The sequence below is a fragment of the Vulpes vulpes genome, chromosome 15 (genome assembly GCF_048418805.1).
Source record: "Vulpes vulpes isolate BD-2025 chromosome 15, VulVul3, whole genome shotgun sequence".
Taxonomy (NCBI): domain Eukaryota; kingdom Metazoa; phylum Chordata; class Mammalia; order Carnivora; family Canidae; genus Vulpes; species Vulpes vulpes.
In genome coordinates, this window is record NC_132794.1 from 98,910,715 (window position 1) to 98,936,488 (window position 25,774).

The 25,774-nt window shown below is 37.8% G+C and overlaps 1 protein-coding gene across 20 annotated transcripts in view; it reads left to right on the forward strand.

Annotated features, from left to right (window-relative positions):
* The window catches only part of ADD3 (adducin 3), a 121,349-nt gene extending 95,775 nt beyond the window's left edge, over nucleotides 1-25,574 (forward strand). For 10 of the 20 annotated variants that reach the window (XM_025993406.2, XM_025993414.2, XM_072739974.1 and 7 more), the window contains 13 exons: nucleotides 6,572-6,710; nucleotides 10,694-10,845; nucleotides 11,818-11,898; nucleotides 12,742-12,891; nucleotides 13,579-13,722; nucleotides 13,836-13,934; nucleotides 15,052-15,234; nucleotides 15,825-16,082; nucleotides 17,583-17,702; nucleotides 18,170-18,256; nucleotides 20,902-21,025; nucleotides 22,635-22,730; nucleotides 23,341-25,574. In XM_025993406.2, the coding sequence (XP_025849191.1) occupies nucleotides 6,572-6,710; nucleotides 10,694-10,845; nucleotides 11,818-11,898; nucleotides 12,742-12,891; nucleotides 13,579-13,722; nucleotides 13,836-13,934; nucleotides 15,052-15,234; nucleotides 15,825-16,082; nucleotides 17,583-17,702; nucleotides 18,170-18,256; nucleotides 20,902-21,025; nucleotides 22,635-22,730; nucleotides 23,341-23,633 (1,926 nt within the window). In that variant the 3' untranslated portion in view covers nucleotides 23,634-25,574. The remainder of the gene's footprint in view (nucleotides 1-6,571; nucleotides 6,711-10,693; nucleotides 10,846-11,817; nucleotides 11,899-12,741; nucleotides 12,892-13,578; nucleotides 13,723-13,835; nucleotides 13,935-15,051; nucleotides 15,235-15,824; nucleotides 16,083-17,582; nucleotides 17,703-18,169; nucleotides 18,257-20,901; nucleotides 21,026-22,634; nucleotides 22,731-23,340) is intronic. The other 10 variants (XM_025993421.2, XM_072739985.1, XM_072739982.1 and 7 more) reach the window with 1 other exon arrangement.
* The last annotated feature ends 200 nt before the right edge of the window (nucleotides 25,575-25,774 follow it).

The following is a 25,774-nucleotide window of genomic DNA, read 5'->3' on the forward strand; positions in this document are numbered from 1 at the left end:
CAGGCTCCATGCACCGGGAGCCCGACGTGGGATTCAATCCCGGGTCTCCAGGATCGCGCCCTGGGCCAAAGGCAGGCGCTAAACCGCTGCGCCACCCAGGGATCCCATCTCTAGTAATTATTATGAGGTAGAACATCCAGGTATTACTATTTAAAATGTATCAGTGAAATTTATCAGTATTCTGTTACTTGATGTCCAGAAGATAAACATTACTTAGAAATCAGCCTATGTGATTTTCTTTTCTTTTTTTTTTTAAAGCCTTAACTGAAATAATTGCATCAGTTCAGTTTCTTTTATCAAATTGGTCCTCTTTTCTGTGATTTTTCCTCCCCTCTTTTCTGTGATTTACAACACCTTTCATCCTAGATACAGAAGCGAGGGTCTGATACTTCAAGAAAATTCTGCCTTTGGTTTTTAGTATACATGAATATGTATGTACTTAAGTACACTCTCACCTATATGAATCTCAGATTTCCACATCTTTCATGTTTTTATAATCCTATTTATTTTTATCCATACCTTATGAATTCCGCATTTATAGGATTGCTACCTCACTATTGACCATATATAAAATAAAAAGGTATAAGATTCAGATAGGGCTTTTAAGACACCCTCTTTTAACTTAAACATTCTGTTTTTCATCTAGTGATTTTTTTTTTTTTTTAACCATACTGTTTTAGACATGTGTTTAATGAGAGAGCTGTCCAAACTATAATGCTCTGGAGACAAACCAAGTTTTCAAGCAGAATTTTGTTTGAGTTGAAGAATTAAATGACTTTTCAAAAATTTGTAAGTCAGGGAAGATTCATTTCTTATTAAAAAAGATGAATTTCTCCCATTAGATGATGGACAGACCTAACTACACAGGAAGAATTTCTTACTCAAGTAACAGACTTTTTTTTTTTTTAAATCTTTTCATTTTTTTTTTTTAATTTTTATTTATGATAGTCATACAGAGAGAGAGAGAGAGAGGCAGAGACATAGGCAGAGGGAGAAGCAGGCTCCATGCACCGGGAGCCTGACGTGGGATTCGATCCCGAGTCTCCAGAATCGCGCCCTGGGCCAAAGGCAGGCGCCAAACCGCTGCGCCACCCAGGGATCCCAGTAACAGACTTTTAAGATCGTTTTCTAGAGCCCCAAATTCCAGTGCTGAAAACCTATGAGGTGGATTTTGCTATCATTAACTCAGTCAAGATTGAGATCAGATTCTTTACTTTCTTTCCTTATGTTTTAGGAAAAGAAAGGGAAAATTTTATTCATTGAGCACTGAAAGATGAAGGAAGCTCTAGAAGTGTGAGAGTCAATGGCCCCAACATCCCATATCATGGTGCAGTAGAGTGGGAAAAGCAAATCACAGTCATATGACAGGTACCCTAAGTATAGTAAAGGCAAATGTTAAAAGAATTTAGGGCAGGTGGGAGAGAGAAGAAATTGAGATCCCACCTAATTGGGGTGATTAAAGGAGAGACTCCAAGAAGAAGGTGGCATTTAAGATGAGTGTGATAAAGACTGAAAACTGATAGGTAAAGGACCAGAGGAAGCCAGCATTTCCCTTTGATGAAATAGAGTGAGCAGGGATAGAAAAGTACAGATTGTGATCAGAGAGTGGTGAGCAAACCTCATAAGCTAACCTGGAGTATAAGGTAGTACAGTAGATATAGCTAAAAAGTCACAAGATGAATTATGGAGATTCTGGAGTACCAGACTATCTTGACCTTTTAGGAGTCAGCCTATTTTCTCACTTCCAGTTTTAATCTGTTTATAGGAATGTTTTTATACATACATATATGCACATGGTGCTTGTCTTGGATATGGGTTCACCACCACATATTAGCTATGTGACTTAGGAAACTCACTTAACTTGAGCTTCGGTTTCCTTGTTGGTAAAATGAACCTTGTCGGGTTGTTGTGACAACTAAATAACATAAAAGCAAGTTGTGCAGTGCCTAGCACATAGTAGGCAAGTGTTTTTGTGAAAATTGTATGGATAAGTTGTATACAATATTGCTGATTTAAAGCATTTTATGACAACACTTGGAATATTATGTAATCATAATTCCCTTAGACTGTATTTTGGTTTCTAGAAGGTCACAAAGAATTTATCATCCTGTGGGTAGTCTGGCTTATTCACATTCATGTATTCATGCTTTGAAGGTGTAAAAACTCCCATGACCTCCTCTTTTCTGCTCTCTCTATATATATGCTGTTTGGTCTTTTTTTTTTTCCCCCAAAGATTTTATGTATTCATGAGAGATGCAGAGAGAGAGAGGCAGAGACTAGGCAGAGGGAGAAGCAGACTCCCTTGGGGAGCCTCATGTGGACTCGATCCCTGGACTCAGGATCACACCCTGAGCCGAAGGCAGACACTCAACTGTTGAGCCACCCAGGCGTCCCATGATCTTTTAACCTGACTCTTCTTTAGTGGACACTCTAGAGAATTGTTGATTCAGTATGATTTTAGAAGCCCAGCATATGATTTTACTGCCCTGTGTATAAGTTAGCTTTTCATTCTACTTTGATGGGAGAATTCCTAGCTGTAGGAGGGCAAGTATCATCATAATCTGCTGCTTTAAAAATTTTTCCTCCATTACAAAATAATGCTGTACTCTAGCCTAAGAAGTTTACTCTGTATTTCTGATCACAACATACCTGCTGCTTTAATTAGTTGTATTTGGTTTCAGTGATACAACCCATCTCCTATAAATTAAGGAAAGATCCTGTGCCCAGCAGAGTTCCAGATTTCAATCTTTACTCCATTTATTTATTAGCTGTGTAGCCTTGAGCAAATCATTCATTGCCTATCCTCAGGACTTTGTTGTGAAAATCAACTGTAAAGGACTATTTTATTAACGTTGGATTTTAGTAGGAACATGATTAACTGTCATCATAAAGATAAATTTTTATTCTTTTAATACAATATTTTCAAGCTTAATATGTTTATAGATAAATTTTTAAAACCAGCTTAAATAATTTTGTATCATTAGTTTCTATATTGTTTTATGACTTAGGTAATTATCTGAATAATATTTCAAAAATATTTGAAACATTAAAAATGAATTATAAATGTTCATGGCAAAAAATACTAAATCTTTGGTTATAGAAGAATTCTTATATGTTGAAGCACTTTCAAGTGTATAAAAAGGCTGAGGAAATTTCATTTATTTTGAAAATTATTTTCCTGTACTGTGTGGAAGCTATTTACTAGCTAGCCCTAAAGGGGAAATTAATATTTTTCTCTTAATTGATTTTAGAGGGCTTATACATCATTCTGTGACACCATGGATCATCCCAAAGCTTTAGGATGGTGATCACCATATTGTGGGATGTATGAAAGTGGAAAAAGCATTTTTACTGATGAAAATAGCGTTTGACCTGAGTTTTTGCCTTGGGCATTTACTGCCTTGAACAAATTTTTCAACCTTTCATATTTAGCTTTCTCATCCCACTCAGCAGAAGCATTTCATCAGTTCATAAATAGTTGTGATTCTCTTGAACATCTGGTTGGTTTTTAATCTTAAAGCTATTGTATATCAGCATAATTGAGCAGATTATCTTAATTTATGTTGGCTGCTTGAGAGTTTAGATAAAATTTGGCCAATGTCTACAGTTTTATAGCATGTACTTTGTATCTTAACCTCATCCTGGCTCTGACTAACCTTCTTATGCTTATTTCTTCTCTTTAGCTTAATTTTTCTAAACTATTTTTATATAGTTTTAATCTGTGAAATCTACCTTAAATTCTTCCTGGAACAATATGAGGTGGGGCATTCAATAAAATGCTGCCCATTTCTCAGAGCTATTACAATGTAAATAATGAGTGGTACACATTGTAGGTATCATTTTTTTTTCTTTTTTTTTCTTTTTTTTTTTTTCTAACTGAATGAAAGAATCTTGATTAAAGCTGCTTTCAGCTGAAGAAAGTTTAAATAAAATTTGGTTTTGAAAGGAAGATAAAGTTTCAGAAGAGTAGACTGCCCCATTGCTAGGTATTCAGAAGTTTTCTATAGTTTCTATAAAGATAAATGAGTATATCTGGAAGATTCTTTTCAGCCTTAAATAAAGTAAAAATACTCTTGCTCACAACCATTTTCTGTTCACTAAGTCTTGGAAATTTATTAATGGAGACTTCTGATTAGTGTAATGTTTCTTTGTAGAGGATATTTTATAGGATAGTTTCTCTGGTTTAATATACTTAAAATGGAGTAGATACAGGCAATGGAATTAATGTTTAGAATTTGTATAATTGTGCTGATGATTAACATTTAACAAGCCTCAAATTTGTAAAAGAAAAACCATCGTATAAACTGGTCCATGAACTCAGAATTCAAATATGGTCACTATTATTTTTTTTAAGATTTATTTATTTATTTTACAGACAGAGAGCAAGCAAGCAAATACAAGTGGGAGGGGCAGAGGAAGGAGAGAAAATCTCAAGCATACTCTCTGCTGAGCACAGAGCCTGACATGGGGCTTGATTTCACGACCCTCAGATCACAACCTTAGCGGAAACCAAGAGTTGGATACCTAACTGTGCCACTCAGGTGCCCCTGTCACTAGTATTTTTTAAATTAATCCGTCAAACATCCACCTGCTGTATTAGTAGAAAGTAAAGCATTTTTCTCTTGGAATTTCTACTCCCCTTTAAGTTGTCCCAAGAACTTTAGTGGCTTAGTCCAAAAGGGTTCATCAGTGACTTCTGTATTCAAGAGATGGTATATACATATGTGTGCATGTGCATATGTGAGTCATGCTAAAGTCCATACAGTCCATCATAGCCACTGTACCTCCCTGCATGTGGTAGTGGTGTTGAAAACTAGTCTTATCCTGTCCAGTGGAAGATGCAGGTTCACTGTTGACTGACATGCCTGTTCAGGCCGCCATGGTGCATTAGGGAAGGATGACCTCCCTCTTCCTGTGCTAAGCTCAGTTAGGGTGTTCTGTGGTGCCCCATGGTTGAGCTCCTAAGATTACAACTGGTAGCACTCAGCTCTTTCAGTTCACATCACAGATACCTCTCAACTTGTTCTAAAAGCAAAATAATCATTAAGTCAGGACTGGTCCTAATATCTGCAACCTCATAGCCTCAAACCACATTTCTCCTTCCTACTATGCGCTCCTATTCCCCCCCCCCCCCTTTTTTTTTTTAAGAAATCCTTTCTGAAGGGCAGCCTTGGTGGCTCAGTGGTTTAGCACTGCCTTCAGCCCAGGACGTGATCCTGGAGACCCGGGATAGAGTCCCACGTTGGGCTCCCTGCATGGAGCCTGCTTCTCCCTCTTCCTGTGTGTGCCTCTCTCTGTCTCTCTCTCTCTCTGTCTCTGTCTCTCTCTCTCTCTCTCTGTCTCTCATGAGTAAATAAATAAAATTTAAAAAAAAATCCTTTCTGAAAACCTCTGCGTTATTCAGCCATTCTCTAAGCAAGGCTACATCTAAGCAGGGACTCCAGGAGATCTTATTCCCATCCTTACAAGGAAGGCTACTGTTGGTGACTCAAAGGAAATTCACCCCTCTGATAAAGATTACTTCAGTGATCTCCAAGGTATTCATATGTACTTCTCTTGGAGGTAGTGATTCCAAAGCAGTTTTATGCCTTCTCCCTCTTAGGTGAAGTGGGGGGAAATCGAGTTTAATATCTGGCAGGTATTCTGCTTTGCATGTAACCAAGATCAAGGTTTAGAGGATTTATATTGCAAGAGCTTTCATGTTTCAAGTGAATGAAAAAAGGCTTGAGCAAGAGAACGAATAATGAATTTAATAAAACAAGTATTGGTGGGGTGTTACGGAAATAAAAAATGAGCTATTTCAAGTAATGTGAAGGATTGAGCAAGATTTCAGATGACGAATCATATTATCAACTCAAGAGTTACTAGAATAAAGAGTTTCTCTTAATGTTCAGAATTTTTATTTATATAAACACTGTTTCCAACACATGCACATAAGCCCCCAAAAGAAAAGATACAGCAGAATTCCAGAACAGAACATATAGTGCCCAAAGTTGGGGGGAAAATGTCCTTTCTTTAGCCCAGTGTTGCAGAAAGAGTGTAATCAGTTCTCAACTCTTATCAGTTTGCTTTCAGTGTTTGTGGAACTAGGGAATTGCCATGGAAATCATAAAATGGAAGCCGTATTATACTTAGTATGCCTTAGTGAAGATTTTTGCTATGAGGCAGTCTGGAGTTAGAGCCTAGCCCCTATTCAAATAGGGACTCTAGCCTAACATAGATAATGAGGCTGCTGAGCAAGGAATAGCTCTCTTTGTGCATCAGTCTATACCTGGTACTCTAGTTCCATATTGTTAACAGGGTTGCTTCGTCTATAGCTGTCTATTGTAGATGTTATAATAGCTCATTTTCTTTGAGATTAAGAATTCGTAATGATTTTTTTCCTCCTCTGAAAGCATGCTGCTTCTTCCAGTGTTTTATTATTTGTGTTTTATATTTGTTTTAAAATAGTGAAGATGAAAGGTTATTTAAAAGAGGGATGGGAAGAAGATTGATTATAGAGAAAGTTATGTTTGGATCGTTCTGCTCCAAGTGAGATGTATGTGCTTAGTGGTTATTTTGTGTGTTTCAGGCCTTTCGGGAAGACCTGGAATGCCTTATTCAAGAACAGATGAAGAAAGGCCATAACCCAACTGGATTGCTGGCATTACAACAGATTGCAGATTACATCATGGCCAATTCTTTCTCGGGCTTCACTTCACCTCCCCTTAGTACGTCAGTTTTGGAAAGTTTAAAAAATATAATTTTATCTCTACTTTGTACATCTCTGGCAACATATTCTGCTCTGGTTCAGTTCTTAAGTTTATAACATCTAATACTTAGAGTAACATAATGTTGAAATCTGTTACCCTTTCTTATCAACTAGGCATTTACTAGACTTTGTGAGACTATAAAATACTTATAAGACAAGGGCCCTGTCCTAGATAAGTGTGTAATTTTAGTTGAGACATTCCATGAGTGCAAAGAAGATTAAAACTGCAAGGTAACTATAGAAGAAAAATTACAAAGCAGTTCATAAGAAATTGATGACCTTTTATAAGGCTTTATGCTATGAACACGGAGTTGGGACTTATTACTGCTGAAGTAGACTGAAAAAACTTTATGGAAAAAGAGAGGTGTGAATTAACCAGGCTTTAGAGAATGGAGTAGTTAGAATTTGGTATAAAAGAGGGGTGAGGACATTTTATTTATTTAACAGCTCTTTGGTAAGAACACCGGTTTGGTGAGCTGGACACTCTAAGTACTTTATATCTCAGCAAGGTATGTACAGAACTCACTGCAATACCCGAACAGATACGGAGTGCCAGAAGGTACTGTCAGGGACTGCTTCATGTCAGAGTCAAGGATTTTCTTTTTCTCTTTTTTCTTTCATTTTCCTTCTCTTCCTTCATTTCTTCATTTCTTTGTTTCTTTTTGGTTAAAGATTTATAAGTAGGAGTCGTTGAATTCAAGTACTTTCCAAATAGAGGGATAGCATAAAAAGAGACGGGATGATGGAAACTTGCTAGGTTAAAGGTATGTTCATAGAACTCAGAGCAGACCAGTATGTTGGCACATACGTATTTGGGTAAAAAAATTTTTTGAAAGAGTCTTGATGTGAGGTGTAAGTGCTTAAACTAAAATAGGAGTGTGGGTACAAAAAGGAAGAGATCAATGAGAAAGGCATAGCCAAGAAAGAGTAGAGAAAACTTAGCAACAGATTTGATGTGATGTAGTGATGTGGGGATAGAGGGGAAGAACTGTGAGTTCTAAAATCACTCTTCCAGCTTGGGAGAAACATTGTATGAGAAGAAACAAGAATTTGAAGGTTAGGTTTGTTTTGCTCTTTCTGTAATATTGAGTATCTGTTACGTTCCAAGCACCCTGTTAGAGATAGGGGATACTGTGATAAGATGGACAGAGTTTTCCTGTGCTTGTGGAGACAGAGAATAGGCTAAGAAAATGGTCAGATGATAGGAAGTCCCATGCAGATAATTAATAGATGGTAATCTGATAGAAGAACTAGGTGTCTACTTTAGATTGGGTGATGAGGGAGAGTCTCTGAAGAGGTGACATTTAAACTGAAATCTGAATGGTAAGAAAGAACGAACCATACCAATATTGAGAGAAAATGTTCCAGGTAGAAAGAATAAATACAGGTGTCAGATGGAAATAAGATTAGCATTAATTTGGCAGTCTCTTCAAGGAACAAAAATGAAAGATTATGACCTGAAGAGCATGGTTTGGAGGGGGCAAGTAGAACAAAGTGAGGTCAGAAACCTAGGCAAAGCCTCAAATAGGTTCCCAGCCAGAGTCTGCAGCCAGAGTCTGGATTGTATTCTAATCTTGAAAAGCCATTTTAGGGTTGCCTGGGTGGCTCAGTGGTTGAGCATTTTGGCTCAGGTTGTGATCCTGGGTCCCAGGGCCGAGTCTCACATCAGGCTCCCCAAAGGGAGTCTGCTTCTCCCTCTGCCTATGTCTCTGCCTCTCTCTCTCTGTGTCTCTCATGAATAAATAAATAAAATCTTTTTAAAAAAAAAAAAAAGCCATTTTAAGCAAGAGGGTGATATAGAAAGATCTCTGTAGTTTCTGTGTGAAGAACTAACTGGGAAGTTCCGTGGTATTATTAGACAAAAATAGGAATGTTCAGAGTTGGGGATCTCTTTGGCTTGGGAAATGGAGAAGTTCAACCTTAGGCATGCCAAAGTTGCCAAGACATTGTAGCAGTTGGAAATATAGTCCTAGAGCTTAAGGGAGTGGCTTGGCAGATGGACATAGAGGAGTATTACTCAAAGCTGTGTACATCAATTAAATAATCATTCAAGAAGGTATAGGCAGAGAAGAAAACAGCCTAAAGAGAAATTTTCAAAAATTTGAAGAGGAAGATTGGTCAAGGAAGACCAAAATAATAAGAGGAGCTATCCTGTGAGTGCCCTAGATACCATAGCAGGAAAGGGGAGCTGACCTGCCAAGGTTGCTGGCTGGAATGTACAAAGGCATGGCAGCAGGAAATTTGTGTCTTATGGTTCAGAGGTCAGGGAATAGAAATCAGCCAATTTGGCTGGAAAATTTATGTTGTGCTGTGGAAAGCAGAAGTTAAAGTTGGCAGGGAAAGTGGGAGAGCGATTCATAGCTGCCTCTGAAATTTTATTAGAAACTGTACTATTTTGTATGGTGTACATATTGAAGCTATTTTGTTGAATTAGTTCACAACATTTCACAATGAGAAGATTTCATATTAGAGTGTCGACTTGGGACTTCTGTTTAAAAGTTCTGATAGCCTTGAACTCAGATTCTCACATGGTAGCAGCTGATGGCAGAATGGTGGCTGCCCCTTCAGCTTGTAGCCTCTCTAGGGGCCTCCAGGCTGCAGCAGGGGCCCAGTTTAGGCACTTACATGATTTCCTGGCCCCTCGTAGGCCTTCAAGTTTGGGGCTTCTGCAGAATTTTGAGCAGGGGAGCAGTGAGGCAGAAGGTGACTTTTATGTGAAATAGATTTACAAGAAGAAGGGCTACAGGCAGGGACAGGAATGAGAAGGCTTATTGCCAGCATTTCATGTGAGGTGAGGCCTGAACTCGAGGATGTAGAATAAGGAAACTTGTAAGGAAAAGGATGATGGAATATGGTGATGAACTACATATGGTGGCCCAGGGAAGGTTATTTCCTGTGTGAGCCTGTGGAACTGTAGTACCATCAGTATCAGAAGACTAAGGAGTGAGAAGGTAAGAAAAAGTGGAGAAAAAACCCTTTTAGACCTTTTTAATTTGTATGTTATTGTGTGGTAGGCAGTTAGAAGCAGCCAGCCAAAGGGGATGGGGGCAGGAGGGCCTGGTCACAGATGGAGATCAGGCTGTCTTCTGCACAGAAGTGACAACTGTAGACTCCGGAGTCTGTAGTGTTTTCCTAGGGTAGAATAAACTGAGAACGGAGCATAGTGGAGGACTGAGCTTTGGGAAGGAGTCACAAGTGGGAGGAAGAGAAGAGAGCTCGTTGAGGGAGGAAGCAGCAGCAGGTGAAAGGGGAACGAGAGGTCCAAGGGACAAGGGAACAGAGTAGAGGCCCTCTCTGGAGGGTCCCAGGGCCAACTAGGAGCCAGCCCTCCCTTCGAGGTAGATCATCGGGGAGGGAACGGAGGAGGAGCTCCCACGGTGTTACACAGGCCTGCAGAAGAATTCCAGAGAAGAGGTGGTGAATGGTGTCAAGGAGAACGAAGACCGAGAAAAAGTGGAACTTGGTCACAGTTGGAGTTTAGCAGTTGGGTCACTAAAGCCCAAGACTAGATTTTGTTGCCTAGTGACAGCTGAAGGCACACTGCAGTTTGAATGCATTCTTCTCCATCTTAAATCATTTTTGTTTGATTAAAAGTCAAAAGGACTATTAGGAAAGTAGCTTTCTGTTGAGATCTTTTCATCATAAAATTAGCAATAACCTCAGTATGAATAACACTTTAGCCGTTGGGATCACGTGGTCATTTTCCCCTGGTGGCCTGAGCCTGCCTCCCTCAAAGTCCAGTACTAGGTGAAATAGCAAAGATTGCTGATGCGCATTTTAACTCTCTGTGTACTTCTCTGGAGGAAGATAACCTAATGAAACATCGTGTGGATTGAGAAGTTTCCCATCATTATTTACAAGGCTGGGACACTCCCAGACTCAGGTTGCTTCCAGGTACCACATTACTTGATGAGAATCTCTCCCCATAACTTTTCCTTTTAGGTCTCGGCATGGTCACACCTATCAATGACCTTCCTGGGGCAGATACATCCTCATACGTGAAGGGAGAAAAACTGACTCGCTGCAAGCTTGCCAGCCTGTACAGACTTGTGGACTTGTTTGGATGGGCACAGCTGGCAAATACATATATCTCCGTGAGTCCTTTGACTTTCAATTCCTTTTTTTAGAAATCCCAGCTAGAAGGCAGCTGTACTCTTCTCTCTTTTACTCCTAAGTCCCGTCAGACTTCATCTTCTGAATCTTGCATGCTGGGTTACAGCCAACTCCTGATTTAAACCTTCTCTCCAAGGGAGAGGCTGCAGTTGACCTAGCTTTCCTCTCCATTTTCTGTCTGCCTTGTCCCTGTAGTTCAAACCGGCTGTAGAACCTATCCGAGAAGAAATCCTTCTGGCAAAATTTTCTCTATCCAAAATTTTCTCTCTATCTTATTAATTATATTTGAGTGTGAGTGTCATTAAAAGGCACTTGGGGCCAAGAAGGTAGCTGGGGTCGGAGAAGATTCCTCCCTGGGCTTTAGTTAAGTATACTTCTTCCATTCATTGTCATCTGTTTTCATGTTGTCACAATTGAAAGCCAGACCGTATTTGGAAGCAAAAAAGTATGAAACTACCATGGTGGAAGTGGCGGGGCTGCAAAGTCCATCTTCCTGCAGCTCTTCTCCCTCTGGCCACTCCTCCCTTTGCCCTGCATCTCCCTCTCAGCTCCTTCCCAGGAAGAGACTCAGTTCTCTTTCTTCTGCTCTTTTCTCTTAATTTCCATGTTGTAAATTGAGATTATAGTCCCTACCACGTTCATTTCATATTTTCTCGTGAATGTAGCTGACCCTGAGCCACCTTAGAGCTCCCAGAATGACAATTCAGGTAAGTCCAGTAAATGAGAAACTATGTCAGAAATTTTTAGCAAGCGCTTGAGTGTTGAGGAAAGAAAACTTTTCAAAGAAAGTTTCCTGTTGCACACCTTTAATTTCCACTTTACTTCCCACCACCCTCCCTCCACCTGCAATCTTTTACATAGTTATTCACGGCAAATATATTCCCAGTAGTATTCACACTGCGAAATACGAACACCTTCATAGTAATTCTCTATTTTTTTTCTCTTTCTTCCAGGTGAGGATAAGTAAGGAGCAAGACCACATAATAATAATTCCTAGAGGTCTGTCTTTTTCTGAAGCCACAGCTTCCAATCTGGTATAAATTTTAATTTCTGTGTTACTTTTTCTATGCTGCTTTGTGCTTTTCTGACAGCTTTTATTTAGTTTTTAGTACAGGACAGAACAAGAGAGGGTATGGATGGAAAAAACATTTGCTAATGAATAGAAAAGAGTTTAGAAATCTTGTTGGTTGGTTGGTTTTTTTTTTTTAAGAGAAGTTTTAGGGATCAAGAAAAGGTAGTTGAAGAGACTAATGAAGTTGGTCTGATTATCAGTAAACCTATCCATGTTTTGAAGGGAATCTTTTGCATTTTTTTTCTGCCCTATACATGCTGGAATTTTTTTTTTAACCCACACACAAGTGTATGTGTATTTTATAGGTAGAGGTCAGCAAATTTCAGTTGGTGTGAGCAGAGGGTCTGACTGTAGCATTTTATTTTTCCATGATTATCTTGTAGCCACTGTCATTGGCCTCTAGAGTGGCAGGCACTACAGTGGTTCTGGGTTCTGCCATGTTAGCAAATGGAAATTTTCTAGCCAGTTCAGTAAATGCCTTACTTGTCCAGACCTTTAGTGAAGAGTTAAACATATTTGGCTTTTTAGAAACTGCTTCTTACTAAACTTAGAGTTTTGTTGCAGACTGCCTGTTTTTGTAAATAAATTTTTATGGAAACAAAGCCATAACCATTCTTTTACAGTTCTTTATGGCTCTATATAAAGTGGCAGAGTTGAGTAATTGCATCAGAGGCCCACAAAGTCTAAAATATTTACTGTTTGGTCTTTGACAAAAAGGTTTGCCACCCCCCTGGTTTAGCTGATGGACCACAGGCAAACTTTGATATGTGTGTACCAATTAAATATGTCTCTCTGATTTTTCCAGGTGAAAGTCAATATAATAGGAGAAGTGGTTGATCAGGGAAGTACTAATTTGAAAATTGACCACACAGGCTTCAGTCCCCATGCTGCAATCTATTCAACACGTCCGGATGTTAAGTGTGTGATACACATCCATACACTTGCAACAGCAGCTGTAAGTGGTTGAAGGCTAAAATCAACAATGGCTCTGGGAAATATATTATTTTCACGGTTTCCCTTATGTGATACTTTACTACCTGCACTCTTTCACACCCCATCATTCAGAATCACATTCAAAATACTAATTTCTGCATACCCAGAAAGTGAAAGTTCCTTTGGATCAAATGCTGACATTGTAGGAAACAACTGGAGAGATAGCATTGGCATTTTTAACTAATCAGCTAATAATTGGGTACTGAGTTCTTTGGAGCAAAGTTTCTTTCATAATATTTGGCACAACATTTAAATTGACTTGTGTCCCCTAAATTGTGATTTTTGTTTTTGTTTTTTTTTTCCTGGAAGAAGTGAAGAGCTAAAGTGGGAGATGGGGGCAACCCAGGTGGCTCAGTGGTTTAGCACCGCCTTTGGCCCAGGGCGTGATCCTGGAGACCTGGGATCGAGTCCCGCGTCGGTCCCCCTGCATGGGGCCTGCTTCTCCCTCTGTCTGTGTCTCTGCCTCTCTCTCTTTCTGTGTCTCTCATGAATAAATAAATAAAATCTTAAAAAATATATAAATTGGGAGATGGGCTGGAATGGTGAACACAGTGAATAGATGAGTGCTTCCTGAGCTGACTAAAGAATCAGGTTCCTAGGAGAGTGTAATTAGTAACTGTGTCCTCTTGACATGGACCCAATCACATAGGTATCCTCCATGAAGTGTGGGATCCTTCCAATTTCTCAAGAGTCCCTCATCCTGGGAGAAATTGCTTATTATGACTACCAAGGGTCACTTGATGACCAGGAGGAGAGAATTCAGCTGCAGAAAGTTCTGGGGCCAAGTTGTAAGGTATGTAAGTAGAGTTTCTATCGAAGGAGCTATTTTTGTTGCTGTTGCTGTTGATAAAAACAGTGTGAGCTATGCCAGTTATTTAAAGTGATTGCTTTTGGATTCTATTTTAGGTGCTGGTGCTCAGAAATCATGGTGTGGTAGCCCTTGGAGAAACAGTTGAGGAGGCTTTTCATTATATATTTAATGTGCAGATGGCCTGTGAGATTCAGGTAGGAAAAATTATCCCACACACACTTTTTTGTATTGCTTTATAATTTGCTTGTTGAGGTGGGTTTTGTATTTACTAATTTTCAAAGTCCTATTGGTTGGTAGCATTTTGTTAAGCTTTTAACAGAAGTTCTGCTTTACTTGGATAAAAGGGGGGTCAGCTCAGTTATCTCTTGAATTGAAAATAGGAGGAAAAATATTTCACATATAGATGCACACACTCAAATCTGAGTGCCTCATAAACATCATTTCCCCTATAATCCTACTTTTAAGATAGTATAATTCTACATATCTCTGTTTTTACCTTGTGGTGGTGTGGTACTAATTGAGAAACAAAGGCCACTGTCAGTCATCAAAGATCAAATGTATTATAACTACTTTCATAAAAAGTGTAAGAGTAAGGCCAGAAGTTTTATGAACTCATGCAGTTTACAACAATTGCACAGCCTCAGCCTTATTATAATAGGTTGGATAGTTATTAACCACTTTTTTCCTCAGAGAAGCTGAATGTATTTTTAACAGACCTAATTTCTATCTTCAAGAAGGTTCTTTTGAAGCAAATAGTAATAATTTTAATTTATTGGAAAGGCCACAAAAAAGGGGAAAAAACTCTTCTGTCAATTTTAATGTCTTAAGAACCAACTTTTTTTTTTTTTGCTTCAGCAATACTTCCTCTTCTTAAATGAAGCTATGAAAACCTTGATTAAGATAATGAGCTGACTTCCTCTGCCTAAATATTCTTAAATTCACAGTATAGTATTTATATTCCTTTAAAATTATAACTTCCAGCAAAAAAAAAAAAAAAGGATAACCATGGGAAAACTGCAAGATAACTTTAAAATTTGGCAAGAGAATTCAGTTTCTTGAAATATGCTAAAAGGAATGGCTCTAAATGTGTTTTCCATCAGGGAGGATCAGAATTCTGGAAGGTATCTTTTTCAGATAGATGGAAAAGATACTTCAGCTGCCTATTTTCACAAGTATATTGTCTTATTTTTGTTGTTAGTAGCCTGAACAGGTATTATAGGTATTTGCTGAATTAAAATTATGCCTTTTTAAAGGTGTAAAATACTGTAATTCTTACAGTCTTGTACATCTCTATTTTGCCATTGATTACAGGTTCGGGCATTAGCAGGGGCAGGTGGAGTAGACAATCTGCTTGTGCTGGATCCTCAAAAATATAAAGCTTTCACTTACACTGTAGCAGCATCTGGAGGAGGAGGAGTGAATATGGGTTCCCATCAAAAGTGGAAGGTTGGCGAGATTGAATTTGAAGGGCTGATGAGGACTCTGGATAATTTGGTAGGTGAAAAACTGAATGTAAACTTGGATTTCATGTCTTCAGATTCAAAAGCGAATGCCTCCATCTCCCTTTGGACTCTCTGGGAACATCCTCTTTATGCCTCTGGGAGCTGAGTTTGACCCTAGGGAGGCATCCAGTGTAATTTTACCACATTTTTAAGAACCATACGGTGAAACATGCAAATGTCATCTTACTTTAGATTTTATCCTCTTCCACTAAGGTCAGAAGACAGATTGCCTTCAGACCCAGAAACAAAGACTTAAATGAGCACTGAGATTTGGCTTCCAGAAAACTGGAAAATAGCTAGGAAAATGTTTCTGGTCAGCAGTTTTGAAATTACCTTTGTCAGGAACAGTTGTGTGAGTGGAAATCACATTGTCAGCTGGAATCCGTTTTAACCAGATCTTGAAATTTGCTTAATTTCGACTGTAGTGTTATGTGGAGGTTATATGGGGTTTGAAAGGTATTTTCCCCTTTGTTTTTCAACAAATGAGTCTTTTTCATCATTCGTATAAAGAATTAAGAGTCCAAATGCTGTGTTTGGTACATGTTTGATTGTTTCAAATGTGGGTTTTTTTTGCTCTCGTAGGGATATAGAACTGGCTATGCTTATAGGCATCCTCTCATTCGAGAGAAGCCCAGGCACAAGAGTGATGTGGAAATCCCAGCAACTGTGACTGCCTTTTCCTTTGAGGATGACACAGTGCCACTCTCTCCTCTCAAGTACATGGCACAGAGACAGCAGCGTGAGAAAACAAGATGGCTGAACTCCCCAAATACTTACATGAAAGTGAATGTGCCTGAAGAGTCTCGGAATGGTGAAACCAGTCCCAGGACCAAAATCACAGTATGTCACTATTTTATGTGGTTTGCCTTTACTGAATATTTTGCCTGCTTACTCATTAATTGAATATTCTGCATTAAAAAATTGGAAAAGCAGAATAAAATAATAATAACCTGCCATTTATCAGATATAAACTTTGTACAAGATACTTTGTTTTATGAGCCATAAATGAATTCTCATTTAATTCTCTTGAGGATTTTTCTTTCCCATTTTATAGATGTAAAAACTGACGCACAGAGAGATTAATCATTTGTAAATAGTAAAGTCAGGATTTGAATGCATACAGTGACTCTGGAGCCCTGTTCTTACTCCATTACTTGATACTGTTTTGCAGTTTGTACTATCCCAGTGAAATCAGAGCTATAAAAGTTACTGACAAGTAATAGTGCCAAAGCTTCATGAATGACTGCACATAGTTATCCTTAGGCAGGATCTTGAAGAGAGAGAAATGGGTTGTCTTATCTTTTTCAACATTTTGCTTCAGATTTGCTTTAAGTTTAGAGTGTTTATTGCCAAATATCCTCTAAATACTCAAAATTAGTTCATACTGTCATATAAATTAGTAACATTCGATATGGAAGTGCCTACGCTTGAAAGCGTTTTTCCTTAGTCTATAAGATTTCTTATCTCCTAGTAATTAAACTCCTAAGTTTCCCAGAATTAATTTTATTGACAAGACTGATAGCCAACCATTATTAATCTTGATATATATTAGCCTTCTTTTAGTGATATAATAAGGGGTGAAGAAGAATTCTATAAGACTTCCATCCCTATCGAACGATAGGAGTTAGTTTAGGATTAGGAGTTACTACCAAATTACCCTCTTTGTAAAATGCTGGTCAGAGGGTTGGCCTTTTCTAGCATCCAAAAATAAAAAATGAAGTCTCGAAAACAACCGTAAGGGATTCCTCAAGTCCTTTTTGTGACTTAGCCATCAGTTGAAGAAACTTCAATGCAGGCACCATCTCTCAGTGTGAATTAATACAAGATCAAGCTCTGTATCTGTTCTTGGAACATTTGAGCATCGTATTTGAAAATGCCGAAAGGATAAAAAAAATTTTTTTTGAAGATTTTATTTATTCATGAGAAAGAGCGAGAGAGAGGCAGAGACACAGGCAGAGGGAGAAGCAGGCTTCTGCAGAGAGCCTGACATGGGACTCGATCCTGGGACTCGATCCTGGGCCTCCAGGATCATGCCCTGGGCCAAAGGCAGGTGCTAAACTGCTGAGCCACCCAGGGATCCCCAAAAGGAGAAAATTTAAGTAGCCATATAAGTGAGTAGTCATGTGAATAGTAATCAAATTTTTTAAGTGAGTGCTGATAGTGAGTGTTTTTCTAAGTAGTATGAGATAGACAGTGATTGACTACTAAATACTGCTTAGTGAAATTCTTTGAAATATTGGCAGCGTATGCTCCCTCTTCTTGAGTCAATTAATAGTTACCAAGAACCTTCTATATTTCCTTAACACAAAGCTTCATTTATATATTTTTTTTATTTTTTAGTGGATGAGAGCAGAGGACTCTTCTAAAGTTAGTAGTGGAACACCTATCAAAATTGAAGATCCAAATCAGTTTGTTCCTTTAAACACAAACCCAAATGAGGTACTAGAAAAGAGAAATAAGGTAAGATGTGGTCTTCTGTGTCCAGGGGAGGCATTTTTATACCGTTTTATGTTCAAATCACTAGTGAGATTAAATCTAATGAATACCGTACTTGGGGGGTTGAATAAAGAAGAATTTGAAACTCAGTATAATTTTAGCTTGTATTGAATACCTCCAACTCTGTGCTAGTCACTGGTGAGTGGGCTCACACAGAGAAGTAGTATTAAACATATTGTTGCTGTATTAGTGAAAGTGAACCCTGGCATTAGTGGGAAATGTAATTCTCGAACCACATAAGACAATAGGAAATCACCCATTAAGAAGAGTGGAAGAGATGAATGTGAGTTGTTGGGATGGTCAGAGAGGATTTTGTGGAGGCAGGAACGAAAGAGGCTCTGGGTGGTCAAATAGCAAGCCTCTGGGAAAAGAGAGAGTAAAGGTCATCTGCATAGTTGCCCCTAAGAACCTTTTGTTGTATTTCAATTCAGATTCGAGAACAAAACCGATATGACTTGAAAACAGCAGGACCCCAATCTCAATTGCTTGCTGGAATTGTTGTGGATAAACCTCCTTCGGTAAGTCCATGAAGCAGTATGATCTTTGGTTTTCGTCTACCACATTAATTTCTTTGTATTTTACATATGAACACTTATTTTTATTAATATAAGCACAAGTTAAAAAGTCAAATAATTGCAAGACTTAAAATGTCACTTTGAACTCCCAGTTTCCAAGGGCAAGGACTTTCTTCTAGCATTCATGTTTCTTTCTTTAAAGGAAAAAAAAAAAGATTTTATTTATTTATTTGAGAGAGCGAGAGGAAGAGAGAGAGCCAGAGAACACAAGCAGGGGAAACAGCCCTGGGATGCTGGGCTCTGTCCCGGGACGTTGGGATCATGACCTGAGCCAAAGACAGATGCTTAACTGACTGAACCACCCAAGCACCCCTACCTCCACATTTCTTTTTTTTTTTTTTTTTATGATAGTCATAGAGAGAGAGAGAGGCAGAGACACAGGCAGAGGGAGAAGCAGGCTCCATGCACCTGGAGCCTGACGTGGGATTCAATCCTGGGTCTCCAGGAGCGCGCCCTGGGCCAAAGGCAGGCGCTAAGCTGGTGCACCACCCAGAGATCCCCATACCTCCACATTTCTAAAGAGCTTCTTTGTTCTGCTTTTTCTTAGTCTATTAATTTTAGTCCTCGATTGATTTCCTTGAATCAGTGTCATTGACTGTAAGAAGTACCATTATTTTGTATATCACTAAAAGAGAAAACCCCTGACAATCATAATTGTAGGATGCCATCAATCATGAGATGAATCCCAATTTCAGAGATGAGAAAATGTGGGGGAAAGATTATATTACAGTTTCTTTGTTAAATCAGCTTTCAGTGTTTATATTATTAAATGTTTACTGCTGAGCCAGGTAGTATCCCATGATTACATTTCCTTTCTTCTATATACTCTGACTCCTGGAGTTAATAAGTGCCTCTGTTTTTCATATGCTTAGTATTTTGGGTACACTGGTTTAGTTCTTCCCAAACTTTTCAGAGACATTATAAAGCCATTCTTAATATTATTTTCCAGAGGGTCAAAGGTAACAGGTAATCTCTCATTCCTCTGCCATTGCAGTCCAGATGTGGACTGATTGCTTTTCAGGCCAGCTGCAGAGGCTGACCCAAGGATTCCTCTGCTTCTTGCCTGTGTGGTATCCCTGTTTCCTGCATTGTGTCTTCCAGTTTCTTCACTTATTCCTTTATCATTGAGTATATCTTCTTACTAGCTTTCTGAGAAAGGATACCAAGGAGGTAACAGCCTCAAATCCTGTGTCCTACTCTCAAATGTTCATATAATAGACCTAGAATTCTAGTTCAAAATAATTTACTTCAAAACTATGGAAAGCATCACTCTGTTGTCCGTAACTCCATGTTACTGTTGAGAAGTAGGAGAAGAGCACTGTGATTCATGTGACTTTGTATAGGGCCCTTTTTTATTCTTTTAGACCTTTTCTGCATCCCTGCCATTCTGAAATTTTATGATGTGCTTTGTAGTAGATTTCTTTTAGTCTTTGTTCTTAGCATTCAGTAACCCTTTTTTTTTTTTTTTAAGATTTTATTTATTTATTCATGAGAGACACACAGAGAGGCAGAGACACAGGCAGAGGGAGAAGCTGGCTCCATGCAGGGAGCCCAACACGGGACTCCATCCCAGGTCTCCAGGATCATGCCCTGGGCCAAAGGCAGGCGCTAAACCTCTGAAGCCACCTAGGGATCCCCCAGTAACCCTTTTCAATCTGTAAAGTCCTATCCTTCAGTTCTGGGAATTTTTAAAATTTATTTCTTCAGTAGTTTTTTTCCTTCTAGTCTCTTCTGTCAAGATTTGCTGTTAGTTGGGCCTCTTTGAGCCTCTGATTTTTCTCTTTCCCCACTTTCCATCTCTTTGTTTTTTTATCCTACTTTCTGAGAGATTTGATTGATTTTATTTTCTTATTCTTCTATTTAATTTTGTTTTGATATATTTTAACAAATTTTTTAAGACTTCTTATTCCTAGAATGTGTCTTTTTTTTTTTTAAGATCTTTTATTCATTTGAGAGAGAGAGAGCACAATCAGGGGGAGGGGCTAAAGGAGAGAGGGAAGCAAACTCCCCACTGATCAGGGATCTGAAAGTGGGGCTCCATATCAGGACCCTGGAGATCATGTTCTGAGCCAAAGGCAGATGTTTAACCATCTGAGCCACCCAGGTGCCCCATGAATGTTTCTTTTTTAATAACATCCTAATTTTTCATGGATACATTTTCTCTTACTGCTCTAAGGGAATCAATTTTAAATTTCAGCGATTTTTATTGTCCTTGTTTCTTCTGAGTTCCCTTTTTCTTGTCCTGGTTTCTCCCTTCCATGTTGTAAGCTTTCCTCAGGTGTCTGGTAATGCATGGTAGTCTGTGTATATTTAAGAATGGGACACTGAAAACCAGTCAAATGCTCTGGGTATGTGCAGAGCTTGGGAACTGGTGAGCTTTGCTATAGGGTCACTGGTTATTTCTCTGGGGAATTCCCAAATGTTAATATCTGTACTACTTTTATCTGAGGCCATTTAATTTATCTGGAGAATTTTCAGTCTCCTCCCAGTCTCCCACCATCATTCTGGGAGCCCTCAGCTATGTTTGTGCCCCTCTAACCCAGTTCTGAAGAATAAGCGTCTGATCTGTCAATGTTTTTCTCTACAAGACCATGCAATTTGAAGATGATGATCAGGCCCCACCAGCTCCTCCCAACCCCTTCAGTCATCTCACAGAAGGAGAGCTTGAAGAGTATAAGAAGACAATCGAACGTAAACAGCAAGGCCTGGAAGGTTGGTTCATTTTCAGATTAAGCCTGTTAACCATACTACTAACAATAGAGCACCTTGAGTTGGATGATAGAAGACAGTGTTTTTGTTTTTAAATATTCTTTCTGCAATCGATTGTTCTATATCATCTCTCCCAGACCTTACTGAGTATGGGTGGAGCTAAAATACAAAGAGCCACCATAGTCCATGTATGTTAACATGTAGAGGAAACAGTTTTCTTCAGAAAGCAATTGGATGGCTACCAAAAATCTCCCATAGTAAAGTGAAACCCACAGATTAGTAAAGAATTATCAGCTACAATAAATACAGATACAGTAATAGATTTAAACATTACAGCGTCTTTTAAGTGTCTTTAATACTTTGTAAAATCTCTGTTGTTTTTGGGTATCACAAGGTGCTAGTATTATAGTCTCAAAAGCAAACTGACAAAATTTTGATGTGACTTTTTTTAAGCATATGGGCACTGTCATGAGGTTGAGTTTTTCTGACTTCAGAACCCTAATAAGAATTATATTTAAAAGTTGTTAATGAAACCCCAGTTAATTAAATACTAGCTCCCTTTTTTTCCCCTCAAAAAAAAGAAATTCTTTATAGCAGGGACTCTCAATCTTGGGTCTTTGTATAAGCTCCAGACAGTCCATAAGCCATCTAAAAAATATATTCTTAATTTTGTATGATACACATTTGGGGAAAGAGGGCATTCAAGGTAAGGGACAAGAAGTCTGTAGCCCCAAAAGAGGGTAAGAGCCTCTGCTTTAAAAGACCATCTACAACATACAGTTGAAATTTTTACCCAAAGCAGAACAGAATGAATAAAAACTTTGTGTCCATGTTAGATATCGTGTAGAAGAAATTAACATCTAGGATCATCCAGGGGACAGTTTTTATCAGTATGTTAGTGCCTTTGTCACAAAAGGGAGTCATCCTGACTCATTAATGTGATTATACTAAATATTCTAAGTGGTATTATTGAATTCGTTTATTCTAACCCAAGGTTGGAAACTTTCTGTGTTTTTTTTTTTTTTCTATTTTGTTAAGTGTCCCTTTTTAATCTCTCATTTTTTGAAAGCCTAAAGATGCCAGGTAATAAATACTATATATACTCTAGAACTGTCACCTTTTATATATATATATTTTTTTTATAAATAGTTTCTTCCACGTTCATTATGGCCTTCTGAATTAGCTCACTAATATTGCTCTGACAGGAATCACTAATTGGATATTGTTCAAAAATTCAGTGAGGCACTCTGCCTCATGAATGTAGCATCATTGGTGAGACTTCATCATTCTTTTCACCTGGCTGCTCAATATATTTTGGTTTTCTAACACTCTAGCAAAAGCTAAATGCATACATATTATTTGCCTGGGCTGTCAGTAGCCATGCTTCCTTACTAAAGCATGTATGTAAACTTGCTATTAGCAGCCAGAAGTGTTAACACATTAACCTCCTCTTAATGCATAGTTATTGATATATGGGAAAGCTGTTAGCATGCTCAGCTCATTGCAGAAGAGTTTATCACATGTCTGCAGGTGTTTGATATATGCACTGACCTCCCTGAGATCTTACGCTTCTTTGTTTTGCATGGCTTTTAACTAAACTCTCATCCAACAGATGCTGAGCAGGAATTACTCTCAGATGACGCTTCATCTGTTTCACAAATTCAGTCTCAAACCCAGTCACCGCAAAATATCCCTGAAAAATTAGAAGGTATTCACTGTAACTTCCCATAGCATTCACCGAGTTAGTCTTAAGAGTTCGTCTTCTGTCATTTGTTTTTATGTAAAGAAATTGAGTGCCTGATTGCAATAACTTTGCCATGGATTTTACTTAAAGCTCCCAATAATTTTATATTTTTTTATTAAATGGTGTGCTACTTCTGCGTTTATATTGATTTGCCTTAATCTGGATTTTGGCAGCCGGTAGTTCTTAAGAATTTGTGAAATTAAAAGTGATTGGTCCTACATCTTCCAATCAGAAGCATGAAATCTTTTTCAGTTTGATTGCCAAATGACCAAAATTGAAGAAAAATACATGTTGTCTTCCTCATTTATCCTGACTTGATTTATAGTGAAAGTGTCAAATCATCAAACCAGCCTTACGCAGCTTTCATCCTTTGGTCTAATAACTTTGCCCCTTTCCCCTTTATACCTTGTAAGAAAATTAGCTTCATGCTAATAGATCCAAAGATAATAATTTATCTTTACTGAAGTTAAAGTAATGTCTTAGTACATTGCTAAAACATTTCAGTTTTGTAAAATAAAGCAAAGATGTTAACTATAATAAAATAACCAAAAAACCCCACCTTCCCCTTTTGTAGAAAACCATGAGTTATTTTCCAAGAGCTTCATCTCCATGGAAGTGCCTGTCACGGTAGTGAATGGCAAGGATGATATGCATGATGTTGAAGATGAGCTCGCTAAACGAGTGAGTAGGTTAACTACAAGCACGACCATAGAGAACATCGAGATTACCATTAAGTCTCCAGAAAAAATTGAAGAAGTCCTGTCACCTGAAGGCTCACCTTCAAAATCACCATCCAAGAAAAAGAAGAAATTCCGTACTCCTTCCTTTCTGAAAAAGAACAAAAAAAAGGAGAAAGTTGAAGCCTAACTAAAGTCTTTTTATAATTATTATTATTACAATGTGACATTGCACATCTAAATACCACATTTAAGTTGATTAATAAGCAGTGGTAGATAAGATTGGGGGTATGTAGCAAACTGGACTTTAAGAACTGGAAAGAGATTTTCTAAAAGAAAAACCTATTATGAAAAAGTTTCAAATTCATCTCTCATTTTATATCTCCAAAAAAGATTTTGGATTTTTAAAACACTTGTTAGTTTTAGTTAGCTCTGCCCTCATGAAGTATTACTATAATTCACCACAAACAGATACCTGTCTGAATTACTTCAGGCCTTCTGCATAATATCTGTTGGAAATAAATTACCAGTGAACAAGTGAGAGAATTTTTATTTCTCAGCAGCTGCTTCACTGGGTAATCAGATTATAATTTTTTACCACCATTATTGACTGTACCTTTGGGTTCCCATTGTTTCAGTGGGCATTAACAGAACGCTTTAAAAGCTTCTAAGAATCTATAGCATTAGTATACACTGGCACATAATTTTTTTAAAAAGTTTAAGAAAAGATTCATTTGGAATTTTATTCATAGTATAAAATTTCCTCACCTGAAGTAACTTTCTTTGCCAAAAAAAAAAAATCATTTTAGTAAACTATAATTTTTGAAAACTTCCTTTTTTATTAGTTTAGAAAGCCCCTTATTTTTCAACAAAGGGGATTTTGTACACATAACATGGGTTATTTAGTTTAACTCTGGCAAAAACAATTTTTGTATGTTGAGATGTTTGTATACCATTCATTATAAAAGTATCATAAGCATATTAGCCAATCATATAACAGTAGAGCATATTTAAGGCTGCTTGGTACTAAGTATACTTAAATATAATTCAAGAATCCAGGGACTTGGTATCAAAGGGGGACTATAACATTTCAAGGTATAACTAGATCCATATTTGAACCTTATCATGTATTTTTTTCTTAGTATTGCTAACAAATGAAGAAGCTCTCATATGGTAACCAAATGAAAAGGAAGAGAGAAAGTGAAAAATGAAGGGAACAAAAGTGGTGTCATACAAAGAATTCTAGTTTGATAGTCCTGATAGGATTTGAAGCATAGCTTATTTGAAACATGTCCCAAATTTCTGAAATTCTACTCTGCCAAAATCATTGTATTTCTTGGTTGATATTTGAGTTTTAAAAAGGTCAATTCCTTTTAGCTTCTGAATCTTTAGAAGGCAGCACTAGAAGAAATCAGTGGGTCTAATCCCCCCGTGAGAAAACCTACCACTTCTTAATTTTTACAAAGTTTTCTTATCTTGTTTCAGTTTAATTTTCTTTCTAATGTAAATACAAATTTAAACCTAGACCTAATATAGTTTTTTCTCCCCTTCACCCAAGTGATGTCACAAATCAATGTAAAATCAATGATCCGAAATGGTCAGTGGGTAAAAATAATCCAAAGTGTTTCTGGAGGGTGAGTTGGCATGTAAAAAATAACATTGATTACAGTGTGTTCTAGGTCTGGTTCTGTTTGTATGTGTATGATGATGCAAAGTTGAAACAGAGCCTGGAAATTTCATTCTAGATCTCACTAACTACTGGAATCAGTGTTTAATCTCTTAGTGGAAACTTTCAGTTGCTTAATTCTGTATTTGAGGATTTTTTTATGTTCTACATCATTTATGTTGTATTACAATGTATGTAGAAACAGTAACCTGTGAACTATGCTTTCCCATAACTTTTTAAATATATATATATATCTTAAATGAATGCAATGTGCATAAATATTTTTTAAACGCAACAGTGAACTATTTGCACCTTTTGCTAATGCCTCTATTTACTTGCTTTGGCATAAAGAATGAGCCAATGAACCTCTGTGTCCTGTGGAAAATGTATAAATGTTATCTGATATTGCTCTTAGATGTGATGCTAATTAATGTTAAATCACAAATAAACAGTATTTTAAATAGATGCATTTGGTATCATGAGCTTTCAATTCAGGGGTGTGGTTCCTTAGCCTGTATTACTTTGTGGAATGTTGAAAGAAATTTTTTTTAACCCACAGTGAGATTTTTGGGTAGGACTGTTGCTTCTGGATCAGTAATGTCCTGGTAAATTTATTTTCAAATTAATTAAAAATCCACTATGTAAAAATTACCCTTCTTGTTTCA